The sequence below is a fragment of the Bos grunniens genome, chromosome 14 (genome assembly GCF_055505025.1).
Source record: "Bos grunniens cultivar Pamir isolate PY7600 chromosome 14, Bosgru_T2T1.0, whole genome shotgun sequence".
NCBI lineage: Eukaryota > Metazoa > Chordata > Mammalia > Artiodactyla > Bovidae > Bos > Bos grunniens.
In genome coordinates, this window is record NC_141178.1 from 629,609 (window position 1) to 647,984 (window position 18,376).

The 18,376-nt window shown below is 41.7% G+C and overlaps 1 protein-coding gene across 6 annotated transcripts in view; it reads right to left on the bottom strand.

The window, feature by feature from the left end:
• The window catches only part of COL14A1 (collagen type XIV alpha 1 chain), a 236,029-nt gene that overhangs the window by 71,015 nt on the left and 146,638 nt on the right, over positions 1-18,376 (bottom strand). For all 6 annotated transcript variants that reach the window (XR_015140401.1, XR_015140400.1, XR_015140402.1 and 3 more), the window contains exons 33-36: positions 16,937-17,046; positions 14,625-14,783; positions 5,693-5,770; positions 2,360-2,446 (exon numbers count right to left, since the gene is read on the bottom strand). Coding sequence is in view for 3 of the 6 variants with exons in the window: in XM_086335693.1 (XP_086191819.1) it covers positions 2,360-2,446; positions 5,693-5,770; positions 14,625-14,783; positions 16,937-17,046 (434 nt within the window). In the remaining 3 variants the exon portion in view is untranslated. The remainder of the gene's footprint in view (positions 1-2,359; positions 2,447-5,692; positions 5,771-14,624; positions 14,784-16,936; positions 17,047-18,376) is intronic.

The window sequence follows — 18,376 nt, forward strand, 5'->3', positions numbered from 1 at the left end:
GTTTTACTGGCACCTATCACTGGGTAAATTCTTGAATAAGGAAACAGTTGCAACTATGTTAAATCATCAGACAGGCTTACTGCATACACTGGGGGATTTGTTGCTTTTATTGTTTAGTCGCTAAGTCATGTCCAACTCTTTGCGACCCCATGGAAGAAGCTTGCCAGGCTCCTCTGTCCATGGGATTTCTCAGGCAAGAACACTGGAGTCGGTTGCCCTTTCCTTCTCCAGGGGATCTTCCTGACCGAGGGATTGAACCCATGTCTCCTTCATTCAGGCAGATTCTTTATCACCGAGCTACCTTGGAAGCCATACTGTTTTGGTCACTGTTTCTTCAATAGTTTATTATGCTTGAAAACGCCAATGGCTTTTCTCGTTTGCCTCTTCCTTCCCCGCAAGTCAGAGCTCAGCCCTGCTTTCCTGCTTCTCGGCTGCTGCTTTCCTCACTCTTAGGTCACACATAAATATTTTATAACTTGTTCCAGCAGCATTGCCGATGAAGAAAACTTGAAAAGCCTCCAGCCTGAAAAGCTTATTCATGCTGTTTAAAATAAAATAAAGGCTGTTCTAATTAAGAATTGAACCCTTAAGCACCATAATGAAAAGGAAACAAAGCACCAGAGCGAAGGCATCGCTGAGGCTGCCCTGAGGGAGGGCAGGAGGGTGGCTGAGGTTTCTGGAAAGCAGCGTCACACAGCCCACGCAAGGCAGTGGAGAGGGCGCCGGGCTCCGTGAGGAGCAGGCGTGGGCAGAGCATGGGTGTGACTGAAAGCGGAGGAGCTCGAAAGGCAGCCATGTGAGTGAGCTAGAACAGCCACAAAAAGTCTCACCAGCTGGTGGAAAAGCAAGACTTTTTTCCACTTTAGCTATGGGAGGAGTAAATGTCTCCACTAAGAAATACTACCCAGAAACTGATTCTCATACAATTGAGGGACCAGAATTTACTGGTTTTCAGCTGGTTTGTATGGCCAGGATATTAACAGAAGCAGACACATACGCTCTCTCAAAAAATACAGCTCAAACATGGGCTCAAAATATTCCCAGAAAGTTTCAAGTAATGCAAACTCAAATATACAACCCCCAAAATAAAAAAGACATGTGGAAACAACACAGCATGAATAAAACTGCCAACAAAGCCAATGGAAGAATCAAGACCACATACACTACAGAGGCTGAGATGACCAGATAAAGAACGCAAATCATACTAAATATTGAAAGAGAAAAGTTTTGAAAATGTTACAAAAGAAGAAGAGGCTATACAAATGACCAGAAGGTTTGAAATGGAACCAAACATAACTTCTAGAGAAACTAAATATGATAATCACAATCAGAAACACCCTGCCTAGGTTAAGCAGCATATTAAACAGGGCTAAACACACAGTATATCAGAAAGTAATGTTGAGGATATTACACAGAGGAAAGCCTGGCAACACAAACAGGAAATAAATTAGAGGTTAAAAAGAGAGTAGAAAGAGGTTAAAAAGACATGAGAGTAAAATCAGAAAGTATAATGCACATCTAGCTGGCGTTTCAGAAAAAGAGATGATCAGAGAGAGGGAATGTTTAAAGAGAAAATGACTGAGAAAACTCCAAAATGTATAAGAAACATTGGTATTCAAATTCATAAAGCCCTCAACGTTCCAAGACTACAAAACAATAGCATCAAAATGTACTGTGGTGAAACTTCTGATCATTAATGACAAAAGGATCTTAAAAGAAAGTAATGGAGAAAATATTTCTCACAGAAAAATGACAGTTAATTCAACTGACAGCTGACTTCTCTGTAACAACAATGAAGCAATGACATTGTAACAGCATCTACAAAGTGCTCAGAGGAAAGAACTGTTAGTCTAGCACTGCATTCCCAGTTTCTTAGTTTGGAAAGCTGTCTGACTGTTTTCATGGAGGTCAATAGTAACACTTAAGCAAGGTAGGAGATTTATTATTCTCTCATATTAAAATCCGAGCTGTTCAGCGCAGTCGAGTGGCTTTATCGCCCAAGGCAGCGTGAAGCCGTTGGTGCCTCCCTCTTCCTGCTGTGCTGTGCCCAACGGCATTGCTGCCACAGTGAACCCACTACCTCACGCTCAAAGGAGGGCATTCGGTTTTCATTTAAGAGCAACGCCCAGGGTGCGTGCATACACCTTCTCTCTCCCTGGCCAGAACTTAGTCACAAGGTCATCTTTACTTGCATAATTGCTAAGAAATCAAGTCTCAAGCTGAATGGCCATGAAGCCGGCCATGTACGCAGGGGAGTATCTTCTATTAAAAGAGAAGCAGTAGCAGTGATTCAGGGGAAATTAGTAACCTTTGTAACAACTATCAAATAACACTTAAGGTCAAATGAGGCAAGACTTACTGGTGGGCCCGCTGGTCCCAGAGCCGCTTTATTGATTTCCGAACAGGAGCAGGCATGCGGGAGCTCTGGGCAGGCCTCCTCATCCCTCTGCAGAGAAAAACAAATAGTATGACTATTAACAAGATGGTCTATACAAACGACTTTATGACTCAAAGGAAACATTTGGAGACACTTCAAAAAAAATCCTTCAGTGAGCATTAGTCTAGAAAAGCAGAGAATATTCCCTTCTGACCACAAAGTCTTTTCTTTAAAGAAGCAATGAATGGGTGTCTAGCAAGGCGTTAATCAACGCCGTTATCAAAGGATGTTGACAAAACCAGCTTGGGAATCCAGGTGAAGCAAGAAAGGCAGAAGTGGAGGTGCAAAACCAAAGATTCTGGTTGCCATTTAATTCAGCTGGGTAAGTGGTACTCCGTGAACTAAAGGTCCTGAAAACTTCCTTAGTGTTACAACACTTTTTTCCATTTCAAAGGATAAAAGAAAACTTGTAGCAACAGTCCATCAAAACACCCGCTTCCACACTAAAACCAAGAGCCAGAAGAAAAGAAAACGGTGGTTAAACACATGATGCACACCTGCAGCAATGTTAGCTACTGCTCACACTCTGTGGCTGACACACGCCTGCAGCAATGTTAGCTGCTGCTCACACTCTGTGGCTGACACACGCCTGCAGCAATGTTAGCTGCTGCTCACACTCTGTGGCTGACACACGCCTGCAGCAATGTTAGCTGCTGCTCACACTCTGTGGCTGACACACGCCTGCAGCAATGTTAGCTGCTGCTCACACTCTGTGGCTGACACACGCCTGCAGCAATGTTAGCTGCTGCTCACACTCTGTGGCTGACACACGCCTGCAGCAATGTTAGCTGCTGCTCACACTCTGTGGCTGACACACGCCTGCAGCAATGTTAGCTGCTGCTCACACTCTGTGGCTGACACACGCCTGCAGCAATGTTAGCTGCTGCTCACACTCTGTGGCTGACACACGCCTGCAGCAATGTTAGCTGCTGCTCACACTCTGTGGCTGACACACGCCTGCAGCAATGTTAGCTGCTGCTCACATTCTGTGGCTGAATGTGAGAATAACACCACAGCACCAACCTAAAGCTTTGTGATAAGAGCTCATCTCCTCTTGGAGAATTCTGATGCCAGGTGACACCACAAGATAGATGATTTAGGTCAGACTGAATATGCCTGAATGAGTTACCGGCGTTTAAAGGAAGACAGGGCACCTGGTAAGCACTACTGAATGATTCGTGAATATCCCATTTGGAGCAACAGCCAAAAAAGTCTGCCCTAGGATGAAAAACTAGAAAGGTTCAACGGTCCCTTTGGATAGAGAAAGTGAGCTTCGTCTTCTAAGATCTTGGGGAAAGGTACTGTTAGGGCTGAACAGAGGACAGATGGTAATTAAATTGTCAAGCTGAAAATACTTTCAGGCTCTGAAATATTCACAACAGAAATCCAAAAGAGTCTGAGCAAAGAGCCTTTATATGCTTTTCTCCAAATGTTGGACAATATCCAAAAGTTTCAGCTCATTGCAGGAAAGGAAAACCCTGCTAAACGTATCTGGCTTGATACCTTGGGAAGCTTGAATGAGATACAGACTTAAGAATCCTGAAGGATCCTCCAAGCAGGCTGACAGCAGGCCTCCTGTGACCAGAGACTGCCTAATGGTTTTGCCACTGCTGCTGGCTGTATCTCCATCTGAGTCTTTCTACCACGGGACTTGCACACCTTCAGTGACAGAAAGAAAAAGAACAGCTCGGAGAGGGCAGGGATCTGCCTAGGCGACATGGTGATTACACTCTGCTTGATGCAGGGTGTTTCTGGGTGCTTCCTTACAATCCCCACTCTACCTGCCCTTATGCACAGCATCATAGTGTCTCTGCTTTAATTCCTCACCATAGTTTAATGGAAACTTATTTTGGTGAAAAAAAGAGTCACTCCCTTCTCAAGCAAAGTCACCACGCATACATGGCCTGCAGCAGATGACATGAGCTGATGTAAGGTCTTAAAAAAAGAAATTTTTTAGACTTGAGGAAGTCTTCCCCGTGACCATGACCAGGTTGAATTCTTAAGACATGACTTCTGTCCAAACATAACAGGGTCAACATTTCAGCTCACTGGTCCTAAAGATCCTTAGGTACGAACAATCCATTTTTAAATACATAGTCATCCACCCTGGTGAGTTACATTTGGTATTTATAATGTGAAAAGGTTTATTTTTCTAGCAGCTTTGCCTAAGTTAAATAGATTATGACTATGGTTCCCAGACTGTGTGGAAAGAAGGCCTGGGGCATTACAGGAAATTCACAGGGGCATTCTGAGTTTTTTTTTAAAAAGTCAAGAGACACAGCAAAATTCAGTACCCACTGGACTTTGTATACACAACCAGCTCAAGGTATAATAGGTCACAATTTCAACACTAGAAGGGACTTCCCTGAAGTCCAGTGGTTAAGACTCCACGTTTCCACAGCAGGGGGCCATGGCCCAGGTCGGGAAACTGAGATCCCAAAGACAAAAAAAAGAACAACTTGGTAAATTTGTTTTATCAGCACTTGCTATGAAGGAAAGCAAATACCACGGGGAAAATCACCGTGGAAAGGAAGGGAAGGTGGGGCCTCCCCTGCTGGCCCAGAGGCCGAGATTCTGAGACCCCAGTGCAGGGGCCAGTCGGACCCCTCACCAGGGAGCGGGGTCCCCCCTGCAACTAAAGGTGCCCCGTGCTGCAGCTAAGACCTGGCACAAACACATAAATAAATGCTTTAGTTAAAAAAGGAAGAAGCCAGGGTGGTGATGTCCAGTCAGACTCTGAGACCTGAGAAGTGCGTTCTCAACAGGCACACACATCCCAGTAGTGAGTAGTTGTGGTTTTTCAAAAGTACGTGTATCATCTTACAATTCTGATTTATATACTAATATATTGTTGGTTCATATAGCAGAGTTTTTAAGACACAAACACTTATGAAGACGATTGGACCTAATGACCTCATATATGGAATTACTAGATATTTCTTTTGGCTCTGGGGTACCATGAAAAAAAATTACTGCAACACCAAAGGATTCATGAACCACGGAATTTGGGAACATCTGGACCCTACATAAGTGGCACCCCGTGTAGCTGGGCAGTTCCCACTGCGTGTGTCCGTGTGTCTGCTGATTCCAGATATGCCTCCTTCTTAACTGCTTTTTAATTTTCATCAGCAGCATCATAATGAATTATCTGTGACATGAATTTTGTGAAATAGCATTTCATTTTCAGCACTGCAATTAAATATAACTTTAGAAAGTTTCAGCAAAGAACAGAATTAGTGAAAGAAGAATTCTTACCAGGGCAGGAAGTTCACAGCATTTGTCTTTATTGGCCCAGGATGTGGAACAAACAATATCAAACATCTGTAACTGGAACTGCAATTTAAAAAGAAAATTGTCATTCAATAAAAGATATATACAATATATACAATGTTCAGTAAAAGATACATTGTGTGTATAATTCATAATGATTTCACAGTACACATTACATAGTGCTGTTAGTCGCTCAGTCCTGTCTGTCTCTGTGACCCCATGGACTGCAGCCCATCAGGCTCCTCTGTCCATGGGATTCTCCAGGCGAGAGCACTGGAGTGGGATGCCATGCCCTTCTCCAGGGGGTCTTCCCCACTCAGGGATCAATCCTGACTCTCCTGCACTGCAAGCAGATCCTTTACCATCTGAGCCACCTTACATAATAAAACACCAACACATTTATAACATAATGTTACAGTGAATAAATGTGAAAAGTCATTCCTCAAACACACAGTGATTTAAGACTTCTGTCAGTGGTTACTCCTTCCACCATCCAAACTGCCTTACTCATCACAATTCTTCCTCCCATCTCTACGTAAAAACACTTAGAGCCTCTGGTGAAATCCTCCCTATGGCCCACCACAGTTAGTCCAAGTGCCTCCGTGACCCCACCAGGCTCTAGACATCTCTTACAGCCCATCGCCCGCCATCCAGTACACTTATTTATATTTCCCCTCAGAGTGGGCACTCATCAAAGCCATAGCACCTTCGTGCCCCCATCGTAATGAGTGACATGCAGGGACTTCCCTGGAGGCCCAGGCTTGGGACGTGGAACTTCACTTCAGGGGCCAGAGGTTCAATCCGTGGTTGGGGAACTAAGTCATATGCCTTGTGGCATGGCAAAAAAAAAAGGGGGGGCATGTAGTAGATATTCATGGAGGCTTGTTGAATTATTTCTGACTTCCATCATTCAAGCATACATTTGACCACTTTTTCTTTAGTGTATAATGCAAGCCAGATACCATATAGACCTTTAGGATATAAAAATGAGCAAAACCAGCTTTTTGCCCACAAAGCATTTACAGGGAGTAAGAGACTGACACATAAACACTGTTTACGACGTGCTGAGTGTCATGACAGACTCACATGTGGCACTGCGAGATCCGTGCTGTGCATTTTCATTCAGGCCATCGATCATGCCATAAATATTTAGACAGTCTTGTGCAACTCATGTTTGTTGGCAACAATTTAAAGTATATTTTGAAACATTTAGAAACATCATTATAATATCATTAAGGGCTCACACTAGCTTCATGACCTAACCATTTCTAACACTATATTTCTTCCTATATTGTTTTCGAATATTGCATGTCATCAGGAGTTTGGAGATCCCCTGGAGGAGGAAAATGGCAACCCACTCCAGTATTCTTCCCTGAAAAATCCCATGGACAGAGGAGCTTGGCAAGCTACAGTCCACAGGGTCACAAAGAGTTGGACACAAATGAGTGGCTAAAAATGTAGCAGCACTCAGGAGTCTGGGGTTAACAGATACACACTAGGATATATTATAAAAGATAAATAAGAAGGACACAGGGAACTGTATTCAGTATCTTATAATATCCTATAGTGGAAAGAATCTGAAAAACAATAGGAGACATAAAAGCGGCAGTTTCGATCCCTGGCTGGGGAAGATCCCTTGGAGGAAGGCACGGCAACCCACTCCAGTCTTCTTGCCTGGAGGGTCCCATGGTCAGAGGAGCCTGGCGGGCTACAGTCCACGGGGTCACTAAGAGTCAGACATGACTGAGCGACTTAGCAAGTAGCACACATCTCTCCATCTACGACTGAACCACTTTGCTGCACACCTGAAACTAACAGATCAGTCGCTCCGTCGCGTCCGACTCTGCGACCCCAGGAATCGCAGCAGGCCAGGCCTCCCTGTCCATCACCAGCTCCCGGAGTTCACTCAGACTCACGTCCACCGAGCCGGTGATGCCATCCAGCCATCTTATCCTTCGAGTCCCCTTCTCCTCCTGCCCCCAGTCCCTCCCAGCATCAGGACACAGCACTGTAAATCGACTACACTGCCATCTAAAAATGAAAGTGTCATCAATTACAGAGCTGGCAGAGGACGAAATCCTCTTCATTTCCTCCCTGGTTGCGAGCCCGTTTCTGTCGTGTCGGTTCATTTGCTTCACGTCTTTTTAGACTCGGCATCTAAGAGACGTCACACAATGTTTCTGCGTCTCTGACTGCACTTACTGTGACAATCCCTAGGTTCACATAATCTGTAAGATGCCCTCAGAAAGCGGTATTTTCAGCAAAAACTGGAAAACTCTTGGAGCCTTATTTTCACCCATCCCTGTCAAGAGTCCCCTGGACGCAGGTAGGAACACTCCAGCGGGTGGTGTGACTGCGAACGGGCTACTGCCTGCAGCATCCCATCCAACAGCAAAGAGAATGAAGTCAGGGCTTCTCTCGCCACACCCAGGAAGAACTGCGCCTTGCTGCAAACATCTTTTCCCAAGTGGGTTTGCAAGATTAATAACACAAATGTTGAAAGCAGATCCATAAATCAAGACATCATGCTTTCTGTTTTCAATATAAAGCCACTGCATTATTTGAAGCAATAAGTGCATGGCAGTACACTCTTTCTTTTCCATATTAAAAATGTTTTTTTTCAAAGGGCATGACATTTCAGTCTGTTCAGGGCAACCACACAACTGAATTATGATCATTGAAAAATTAAGTTTGTAATGGATGGACCTAGGGATGGTCATACTAAGTGAAGTAAACAGAGAAGCAGAAACATTGCATGATGTCTCTTAGATGCGGAATCTAAAGAGACATGATCCAAACGAGCTTACGAAACAGAAATGGACTCACAGAGAAGAAAGCTATGGCTGCCGGGGGAAAGGACAGGGGAAGGGACAGTGAGGGAGTGTGGGATGGACAGGTGCACACTGCTGTGTTTAAAATGTAACCCAACACGGCCCACTGAAGAGCACAGGGAACTCTGCTCAATGCTGTGTGGCAGCCTGATGGGAGGGGAGCCTGGGGGAGAAGGGATGCATGTCTATGTGTGGCTGAGGCCCTTTGCTGCCCACCTGAAACTATCACAACATTGTTAATTGGCTATACTCCTCTACAAAATAAAAAGTTCAATTAAAAAAACTTGGTTTTCAAAATTAAAGTATTTTTAAAGAACGTGGCTGCTGATTTTCATACACAACAGTAGCAGCAAAGGTATTTCAAGGAAGCACAGGGATTCAGAGGCAATGGAGCTAGACTGCCTGGGTGTGACCCACTCACAAGCTAAGCCATTTTAAACCAATTGCTTCACGTGGTGGAGTCTCAGCTTTCCTTATCTGTTAAAGTAGTAGAATAATAGCAGCTATGCAGTAGTAGCTATTCACTAGAGTAATAATAGCAGCCATAACAACAAAATGAACCCATTAAAGGAAAATATTTAGAACAGTTCCTGAAATACAGTTATGCAAAATAAACATTATTTTAAAGCAACATGTAGAGAAGCCCTTTTATAGTTGACCTATAAGCTGCAGGAGTATATAACACAGATGCCAAATGGTTAAATCAAAAGGATGAAAGTGATGTGATGCTGAGAGCAGAAATATAACAGCAGTTTGTGTCCACAGTCATTGTATCTGTTTAATATTTTGTTTGAGAAAAATCTTAGCAAATAACAACAATACCAGCAAACATTTGTTGAAAACCTGGCTGTGTGCCAGGCACCATCCCAAGGACTTCACCTGTATCATTCACTCTTCCCATCACCACTGTGAGGTCTGATAATAGTAATGTCTACCCCATTCTATAAATTAGGGCTTGGGATGAAAAGGCCTGAGTAATTTAAGCACATGTTGAAAGCTGAATTCCTGTTGAGAGCTGAACAGCACACCTCATTTTCTTGCAGTTTATTTTGTGAACAGATCATTAGTCTAATGTTTAAAATGCAGATACCCCAGCCTGACTTTACAATGCCATTTGACTTTATAATTACTTTTATTAAATGAGTCCCATTATGACAGCATTAGTCAGTTAATTCTGTAAGTCATTCATCCATTAAGAAATTTTCCATTTCTGAATAGGGCCCTCAGTGTGAAAACATTTTAGTGAATGAAAAGATTTATTTAAAGCCAAGGCCTTTCACTAGTCTTGGGGTATACCAGGCTTTCTTGAAGTTTTTCAAATAAACAGTCACCACCCGATCACCTATGACTGTACAATGTCTCCACACAAACCTTTGGCTAAACTTCTTTTGCCCTCTTGAGTTATTGAGATTCTTATGAGTTCATTTTATTTATTCGAGAGGTTGAATACCTACTAAGTGCTGAATGAGGCCAATACTATCATTTGAAGAATGCTTGTGGGCTGTCTTTTCTTTTTCAAGTCAGATGAAGTCAGAAGCCTTTTTTTGTGTGAGTACAACAAATTTATTCATAATTGTTTTGCATTCGTAATAGTTCAGATTCCTCGGCCCTTATTTAGAGACTTCTTTTCCAAGTCACATTTCTGGGGACTGATTTTTTAAAATCTGGCTTTTATTCCAGAAGTAATTAAACACACACTTACACAAATTATGGAGGAAACATTACAGAGATAATATGTCAAAGATCTCAGATTTGAGTACCTAAAAATTCAAGACAGCGAGGATCAAAATAAACCATACTTTAAGCGTCGAAGAGGCAGCCCCTTTTGACTTTAGCAACTTTTTTCCTTTGTAACTAACAGCATTATGAAAAAAAATCTGCACAAGAAAAAGACCGTCCCACTTTCACTGGTAATAATCTCTTTCAAGGGAATACTTAGACAATCACAAATGCTCATTTTTCATTATTGGACATTTCTGTCTGGGCATAGCACAAAAGGCAAGTCATTTGGGGTCAAATGTTAGCATGAAAACAAGACTGAAATATTTTTTGGCAGTTGAGGCACTGTGATCTGTGAATGGAAATTAAAAGGGACTTCCCACTCAGTACCGTATTTCATCTTCTGATTTTTTTTCCAGCATATCATTTTTAAGCTTATAATTTGAAGTCAAGCTGTATCTCATCTTATGCAAATATTTAGAGAGCTTTACATTCCCTGAGACACAGGAGAAGGAGTCCTGGGGACCCACGCCGCCTTCTGCTTTCAATTTGGTGTGTAACTTTTACTGACTCCACCTTCAAACTATGATTTATTAAGCACTTACCACTTGTCAGCTACTTAACAGGGTGTTTTTACTTGCTCTCAATCAACTTACTGAATTTAAGGGGAACCACAATGGCTCTACTCAATCAGGAGATGAAAGTGAACATCCGCAATCGTTGGTAGCAATCAGAATGTTAAGGGGCAGAGATGCTGGGGAGGGGGCGCATTCTGATCACATTTATTTCAAGGCTATAATTCAAATAATGGTGAGTTTTTGAACTTGCCAGTGAATAGACAGGGCATATGGTCACTGTCACAGACCAGATTCCTTCCTCTGCCTTAAGTTCTCTCATAATCAGGCTGGCCTAATTAATGGAAGAGAGCTCAGAATGAAGAGCAGTAACCATATGCAACTCAAATACAATCTCACAGTAACCATATGCAACTCAAATACAATCTCACATCTCACTGTCCTCGTGTTTGAAAGGGGATCTCTCCCTAACTTATTCAGGTCTCAGTTTCTGCATCTATAAAATGGGGACGATATATTTTCCTGGGTTACTGGAGGATTAAACGGGAACATCTTAGAAACGCTCACACTGCCTCGTCCGCGTGTGTGTTATCCGCCAGTCGTGTCTGACTCTTTGTGACCCCGTGGACTACAGCCTTCCTGCCAGCCTCCTCTGTCCATGGAATCCTCCAGGCAAGAAAACTGGAGTGGGTTGCCATCCCCTTCTCTAGGGGCCTAATCCATATTAGGCAATACATATTAGTCACTATTATCATTTGAAGGATTAAAAGATACAATTGAGTGAAAACACAACCATTTCCTTACAATTGGAAAACACTTGTTTCTATAGGATCATTGATTTGTCTTCTATTGATTCCTACATAAAAACGTTAACTCAGAAAATAAAATTACTAAAAATTCTATAACATAACTTATATTTATTTTTATTTACACATCAGAGAACTAAACAAATAACTGTATAATTATCTAGGTGTTAGATTTGAAAGGTGGGAAAAAGAAAACATGTTCAATGCCAGAAGCTCAAACATTTTCTTGAATCATCTCTGACTGGAAGCATGATAATTTCATTAGGTATCAGAAAAGTAGAAGAAACCTCTCAGGACAAAGAAGACTGCAAAGGAGAGGCCCAGCTGTCCGTCTCCTCCCGTGTGCTCTGACAGCTAGACTCAGCCCGCTTATTAGTTTAGTCTCACTAGAGAATTTTTGCTGCCGGTAAAGTCTTGCATTGCTGGCCACAAGTTTTTATTTCAAATATGAGTAATATCAATACAGTAGTTACTGTATCCCTAAATCCATTCATCTCTTCTCCACTCAGCTTTGGTTTAAAAAGACTATAGCCTGAGACACAGACTCACAGACTTACAGAACGAATTTACAGTTGCCAGAGGGGGAAGATGGGGTAAGGGATAGTTAGGGAGTTTGGGGTGGTCGTGTGCACACTGCTGTATTTAACATGGACGACCAATAAGGACCCACTGGAAGCACAGGGAGCCCTGCTCAATGTTACGTGGCAGCCGGGATGGGAGGGGGTTTGAGCAAGAGGGATACGTGCACAGGCGTGGCTGGGTCCCTTTGCTGTCCACCCGAAACTATCACAACATTGTTAATTGTCTATACTCGAATAAAAAATAAAAACTTTAAAATAATGGAAAGATTATATTCTTTAAAAACTGAAAATTTAGAATCATTCCATCATCTGGCATTTTTTGAATCATTGACAAATTTGCCAGGGAATATCGATCTATAAACTACTAATCTCTCTTAGATGATAATTACTCCTTCTGGAACAACCCAAAACTTGTGCATTGCACATTCCCTTTTGCAGGGTATTAGAGTTCACATATATTTCAAGATTATGTTAGCAATCTGTGATTTCTAATTGAGAACTGAAGACTGAAGCTTCTCTCTTGTCTTACACTGAAACAAGTATTGATAATAACAAAAAAACCAAGCAAGTTTTCAATCACATTCTTGAGATCTAACCTAATATCATCCATTTCAACATAATCAAATTCCTCAATAAGTGGGTAGACCGAAAATCTAGTAATCCATTGTAGACTTCCAGATTCTACAAAAGCCACAACTTTTTCCTACCAGCCCTACAAAGAACTCTTTAATGACTGACTTCCATAAATTCCCTTTTGTCTACTACTGGGTGGGCGTTAACCACAGAGGGTTTAATTGCTGTTTTAATTGCTCTTCTTTCATGGACAAAAGTAAAGATTTATTACTGGTAGACCCTAAACCTATGGTTGTTTTTGCTTTCCGAACTAAATTCCATAATATTTAATTGGTCATATATTTTGGAGTAAAATTACTATGTAGAGTGTAATTTGAAGTACAATTAATTTGTAACTGTAATTTTAACACTGTAATTGCAAAGTATGAGCTATAATTAGGAGACAGCATGATATCTATCAGTGGAATGTTGTCAATACCACAGGTGGAACATGATATATGCAAACTATTTTAAGAAAAATTCAGATAGATGGCTTTCTATTTAATTTCTAACAAGTGTTTCTTGAGAAAGTACTCTTCATACAACTTTATCAGATACTGTGATGTAAGGTCAAAGGTGATTGCAAATGAAGACTGTGACATGGTTTCTGTTCAGTAAAGAAACTGCCTGGAGCGCAGGAGACCTGGGTAGATCCCTGGGTCAGGAAGATGCCCTGGAGAAGGGAGTGGCTACCCACTCCAGTAGTCTTCTGGAGAATCCCATGGACAGAGAAGTCTGGCAGGCTACAGTCCATGGGGTCTGAAGCATACTGCAAGTCATTTTCATTTATTTGATATACTAGAAGATTTCATTTGTATTAATATTAAATGATTTCAGCTTTAAAAGACTTTGAGAATCATCAGGTCTTTCTAAAATTCCATACAGCTGGCTAGTTCTGCAGGTCTCTAAAAGCACAATAAGAGTAAATCTTAATTAACTTGATTATTCTGTTACACAGAAGAGAAGTGTAGATGTGAATATTTGGAATTGCTTACAAGAATAAAATTCCCTCCAGGTTAATTGGTTCTAATTATAGAATGACTCAAATTAGAGAATGCTGCTAATTAGCTGTGAATGTGTGGTCTTAAAACAAAAGTTTGTGCTCACTGCTCTTTTTTGTAGGCATGAACTGAAAAGAATGTGATTTCTTTGCCAATTTGAAGTCTCTTGATCTTAAAATCCATGATTAAAAAACTATGATAAAAAATATATCTTAAAATGATGTTATTTAAATATTAATGATAAAATATTATTATCCCTTATTATTAACGATAAAAAGGGTTAACTTGACATTAGCAATAGCAAGGACCTAGTTATAAAATGCCCAAATCTAACCCACGTGAGAGGTTTATGTCAATTTCCCATGTATAATAATAACATGTTTTATATGGATTTGGATCTGGTCATATAAATGAGGTTCATCCACAGTTTTGATTCTCATGAACCAACCATTTATGCCACAGTATTTTATTTGAATTTTAAAAATATCTTACTGTTAAAATTTTCATTTAGAAAACAAACTAGTCTATTTCTGGAGCACTCTCCATATAATACAGCAGAAGCGTATTGCAAGAGCTTCGAATGTTCGCGTTTTAATCCATTTAAATGAATTCATCTCATTCATTTGCACTTCATTCATTCATTCGTTATCTATTTACTTATCATTCATCAACTATCATTCACCATCACGCTCTCCATCTATGCCTTTACCAAGCTCTTCCCCTGGAAAATACATAATCATATTTTAGGAGAATTTTTTCCCTTAACACAGATTCATTTGTTTATCCACTCACTGGTGCAGAGTTTCCGTTTGGGCCTCTTGATCGAACCATTCTCCCCAGGACTTCAACACCATCCAGCGTGATATTAGATGATGCGTTTATTGCCTTCTCACCCACTTGCTTGCAGTCAATAACCACTTTGGCCAAAGTCTTGCTGACAACAATATGTAGCTGATAAAAGTAAAAATGTTTTAAAAGGTAAGAAGCAGGAGAAAATACCAAACACATTTACATAATTGCATGACTCATCACCAAAAAATATGCAAGGGAAGAAAAGGAGTTCTGTCTCCTTAAGCACTTTGCTTGAGAAGAAAGGTTCTACTCTAAACCACTTCCATGACTACCCCACATTCGGATGCCATCTCTATGGGTTTTTGTAAACACTACTGGAATCTCAATGCTTTTCATTTCCTCTGTAATATTTTTGACTACTCTGTGACTGTCTCACCAAGAAAAAATCATCTCTAGAGGAAGCTGATATATACATGACAGTAATTCCAAAGAAATGCTAATGGGACTATTTGGAAGCATACACTAATAAATCACGTGCATCTCACGTGTTTCTGAGATCCTTATTTAAGACACTGTGGTTTACAGTCCTAGTAACAAGAAAAAAATATTTTTATGCAACGTTTCTTACGCAAAAATGAGAGAATTTTGTTATGCAGTTGTTCTTATATAGTGATGGTATTCAAAACCCCAGAAGGTAGCAAAGTTGTATAGAATAGACAGATCTGACCACATCCTGTCAGGAAACAGAAGCCAAGATGAAGACTGCTGTGTGACACCCCTTCCCTGCCTCCGACAGGACAAGATGGGTATGGCCAAGATGCAAGGTTTTTGCAACACCACTGAGTAAATGCTCTGCTCTCGGGCACTCTTGGTGTTGCATTTTTTAACAGCCCAGATATCAGTGGGATTATTCACTGCAAAGGAAACAGTAAATTTTGGAAGGAAGGCTGTCTACTGCAGTGATCACCAAAACAAAATGTTTCACAGATGTGAAACACAAAGGAGCAGAGCTCTATCACAGGTTAGAATAAGAGCAACTAATGTCAGGCATGGAGAAGGCAATGGCACCCCACTCCAGTACTCTTGCCTGGAAAATCCCATGGATGGAGGAGCCTGGAAGGCTGCAGTCCATGGGGTCGCTGAGGGTCGGACACAACTGAGCGACTTCACTTTCACTTTTCGCTTTCATGCATTGGAGAAGGAAGTGGCGCCCCACTCCAGTGTTCTTGCCTGGAGAATCCCAGGGACGAGGGAGCCTGGTGGGCTGCCGTCTATGGGGTCGCACAGAGTTGGACACGACTGAAGTGACTTAGGAGGAGGAGGAATGTCAGGCTTACAAAATTCTTCCTCAGGGCAACTTACCATACAGTGGCAGTGACGGGCTGTCTCAGTGCAATCTGTCTACATATTTTAACATGATTTGGCTGCTGGTACTTTAACACCATTGGTGGCCAGGTAGACCAGCAATCCTTTCCACATAACACATACTGTAGGGAATTTACAACTATCTACTTAGTAATACATTACCCTCTGCTACATGGTTCCTCAAAGTATGAACTGGACCACTTCTATGATAGGAGACCAAAATTTGCCGGTCCAAAATGTCTCTTTAGAAAGCAGATTATTTCAAGCTGAAAATAACCAAGGTCCAAAAGACTCAGAAAGAAACTTTGAGCTTCATGTTAACTGCCTAAAAGAATTTAGACGGAAGGTCTGCTCCCAGAACAGGGCTATTACAGCAATATCTGCAAAGAATATGGCTAGGTGTGTGTGTGGAGCGGAATCTGTGTCCCATTGACTCATTTAGTTACTAAACATTTGCTTTCCATCTCCATGTGAATTGTCTTCCTTCCTTTTGAAGTCCAAACCCAAACCACTGCTTGCATAATCCTCTTTTGTCTTTAGCTGAAGATGGTACCTAAGTAAGGTTTTGGCTATTTTGGTGAGTTACTCAGTTTTCCTGGGTCTCCCCCAAGCATATATGTTATTAAACTTTTGAGTTTCTCCCATTAATTTGATTCTTAGACCAGCCAGAAGAACCTAGAAGAACAGTGGAAAATGTCTTCCTCCTGACACTATCAAATCTCCTGGGGTGCTGGATAAAAACATATGTTTTAGGATCCCATCCCAGAACTACCATATCAGAATATCTGGGCAGTTCACAAGCCCCACAGGTAATTCTTACTATAGGAAATCCAAAGCACGATGTTTTTGATTTTGTTTTTGTTTTTTTTTTTGCACTTCTCTGTTGCTTGGCCTGCAGTAAATAGAATAAAGAATATATATATATACACATACAAGGCATTACTCACCTTGTGAAAGCTTCCATAGAAAATTTTCCTAATTTCAGGTCCTTCAAAAGTAACAGTCTGAAAATCCCCACTGTAGTCATAGTTGAAATATGTTAGGGTTTTCCCACCATCTAATCAAACAAAATAAAAGATTAAAAATATTCTAGAAAGTATTAAAATGGGTAATTTTTTAAAAAGTCAACTCAAAACAATATAACCATTGTTTGAAGCTGTGTTTTAAAGTGGTGAGTGGGTAACGAAACGGCCTTGGAAGGCCCTAGGCTTTCAATTGGCCAAACTAACCGAGTGAACCATGCAGGGATGGTGAGGCGGGGCCCGACATTCCTGCTTCCTCCGTACCTCCCTGCCTGTATGCATTGCCATCACCATTTTGGGAAAGCACGGTCTGAAGTTGGAAGTGGAGGCAGACCAAAAGGAAGAAAGAAGCTAATCAAATTGTTACCAGAGATGTTCCTGATCTTTGCTCAAAACTCATCAACCCTCTAGCCCCACCTTTAGCAGGAATATCCTTGCTCAAAACCTGCCAACTCCCCACCTTGAGCAGGAGTGAACATAAATCTTTAAGTGAAAGGGCCCAGAGATAAGGAAGGAAGCTATAGAAAAAGAAAAAAGCAGCAGCTGGGACCAAAATGGCGATAAATCTGACCTCCAACAGACTGTAAGTCTCATTACAGTTTGATTTTACTTTGAAAAAAGAAAGTGAAGTTGCTCAGTAGCGTTCGACTCTTTGCGACCCCATGGACTGTAGCCTACCAGGCTCCTCTGTCGATGGGATTCTCCAGGCAAGAATAGTGGAGTGGGCTGCCATTTCCTTCTCCAAGAAAATGGATATTGTACTATATTAGCATAGGAAATGACACACTTGCTAACTGGCAGCCATTAAGGACCATGCCCTTGGCAAAAGCCCTGCCCCTTTTGCCAAGGGCGGAGGGGGGCTGGAGGAGGGCACGGCAACTCACTCCAGTACTCCTGCCTGGAGAGTCCCATGGACAGAGGAGCCTGATGGGCTACAGTCCATGGGGTCGCAGAGTCGGACACGACTGAGCGACTAAGCACAGCACTTCCCTGTGGACTCAGGCAGATGCCTCTCCTCTTGTCTTTGTCTTTACTTTCTAAATCTCTCTGCCCAGGGGGGTGAGAAACTGATCTGTGAACTTGGTCCCTGCTTCTCCATTCTTGGTCACTGAATAAAGCTCAGGTTTCCCATTTGCCTACTTAAGCCAGAATGAAAAAGGAACCCTCCCGGATCTGGGGCAGAGAGTCTGGAATGGGCTAGGGCCCGAGCAGGGTTCACAGGACCTAATTCAGTAATAAAATGTTAAGAAATAAAAACCAGACTCTGCCTTATTTAACCACTGAAGCAACCAGTTCTCTCAGGACATGTAACTTACACCTCTCTGAAATAGTCATAATCCAATGTGTCTTTTATTGTGAACATTA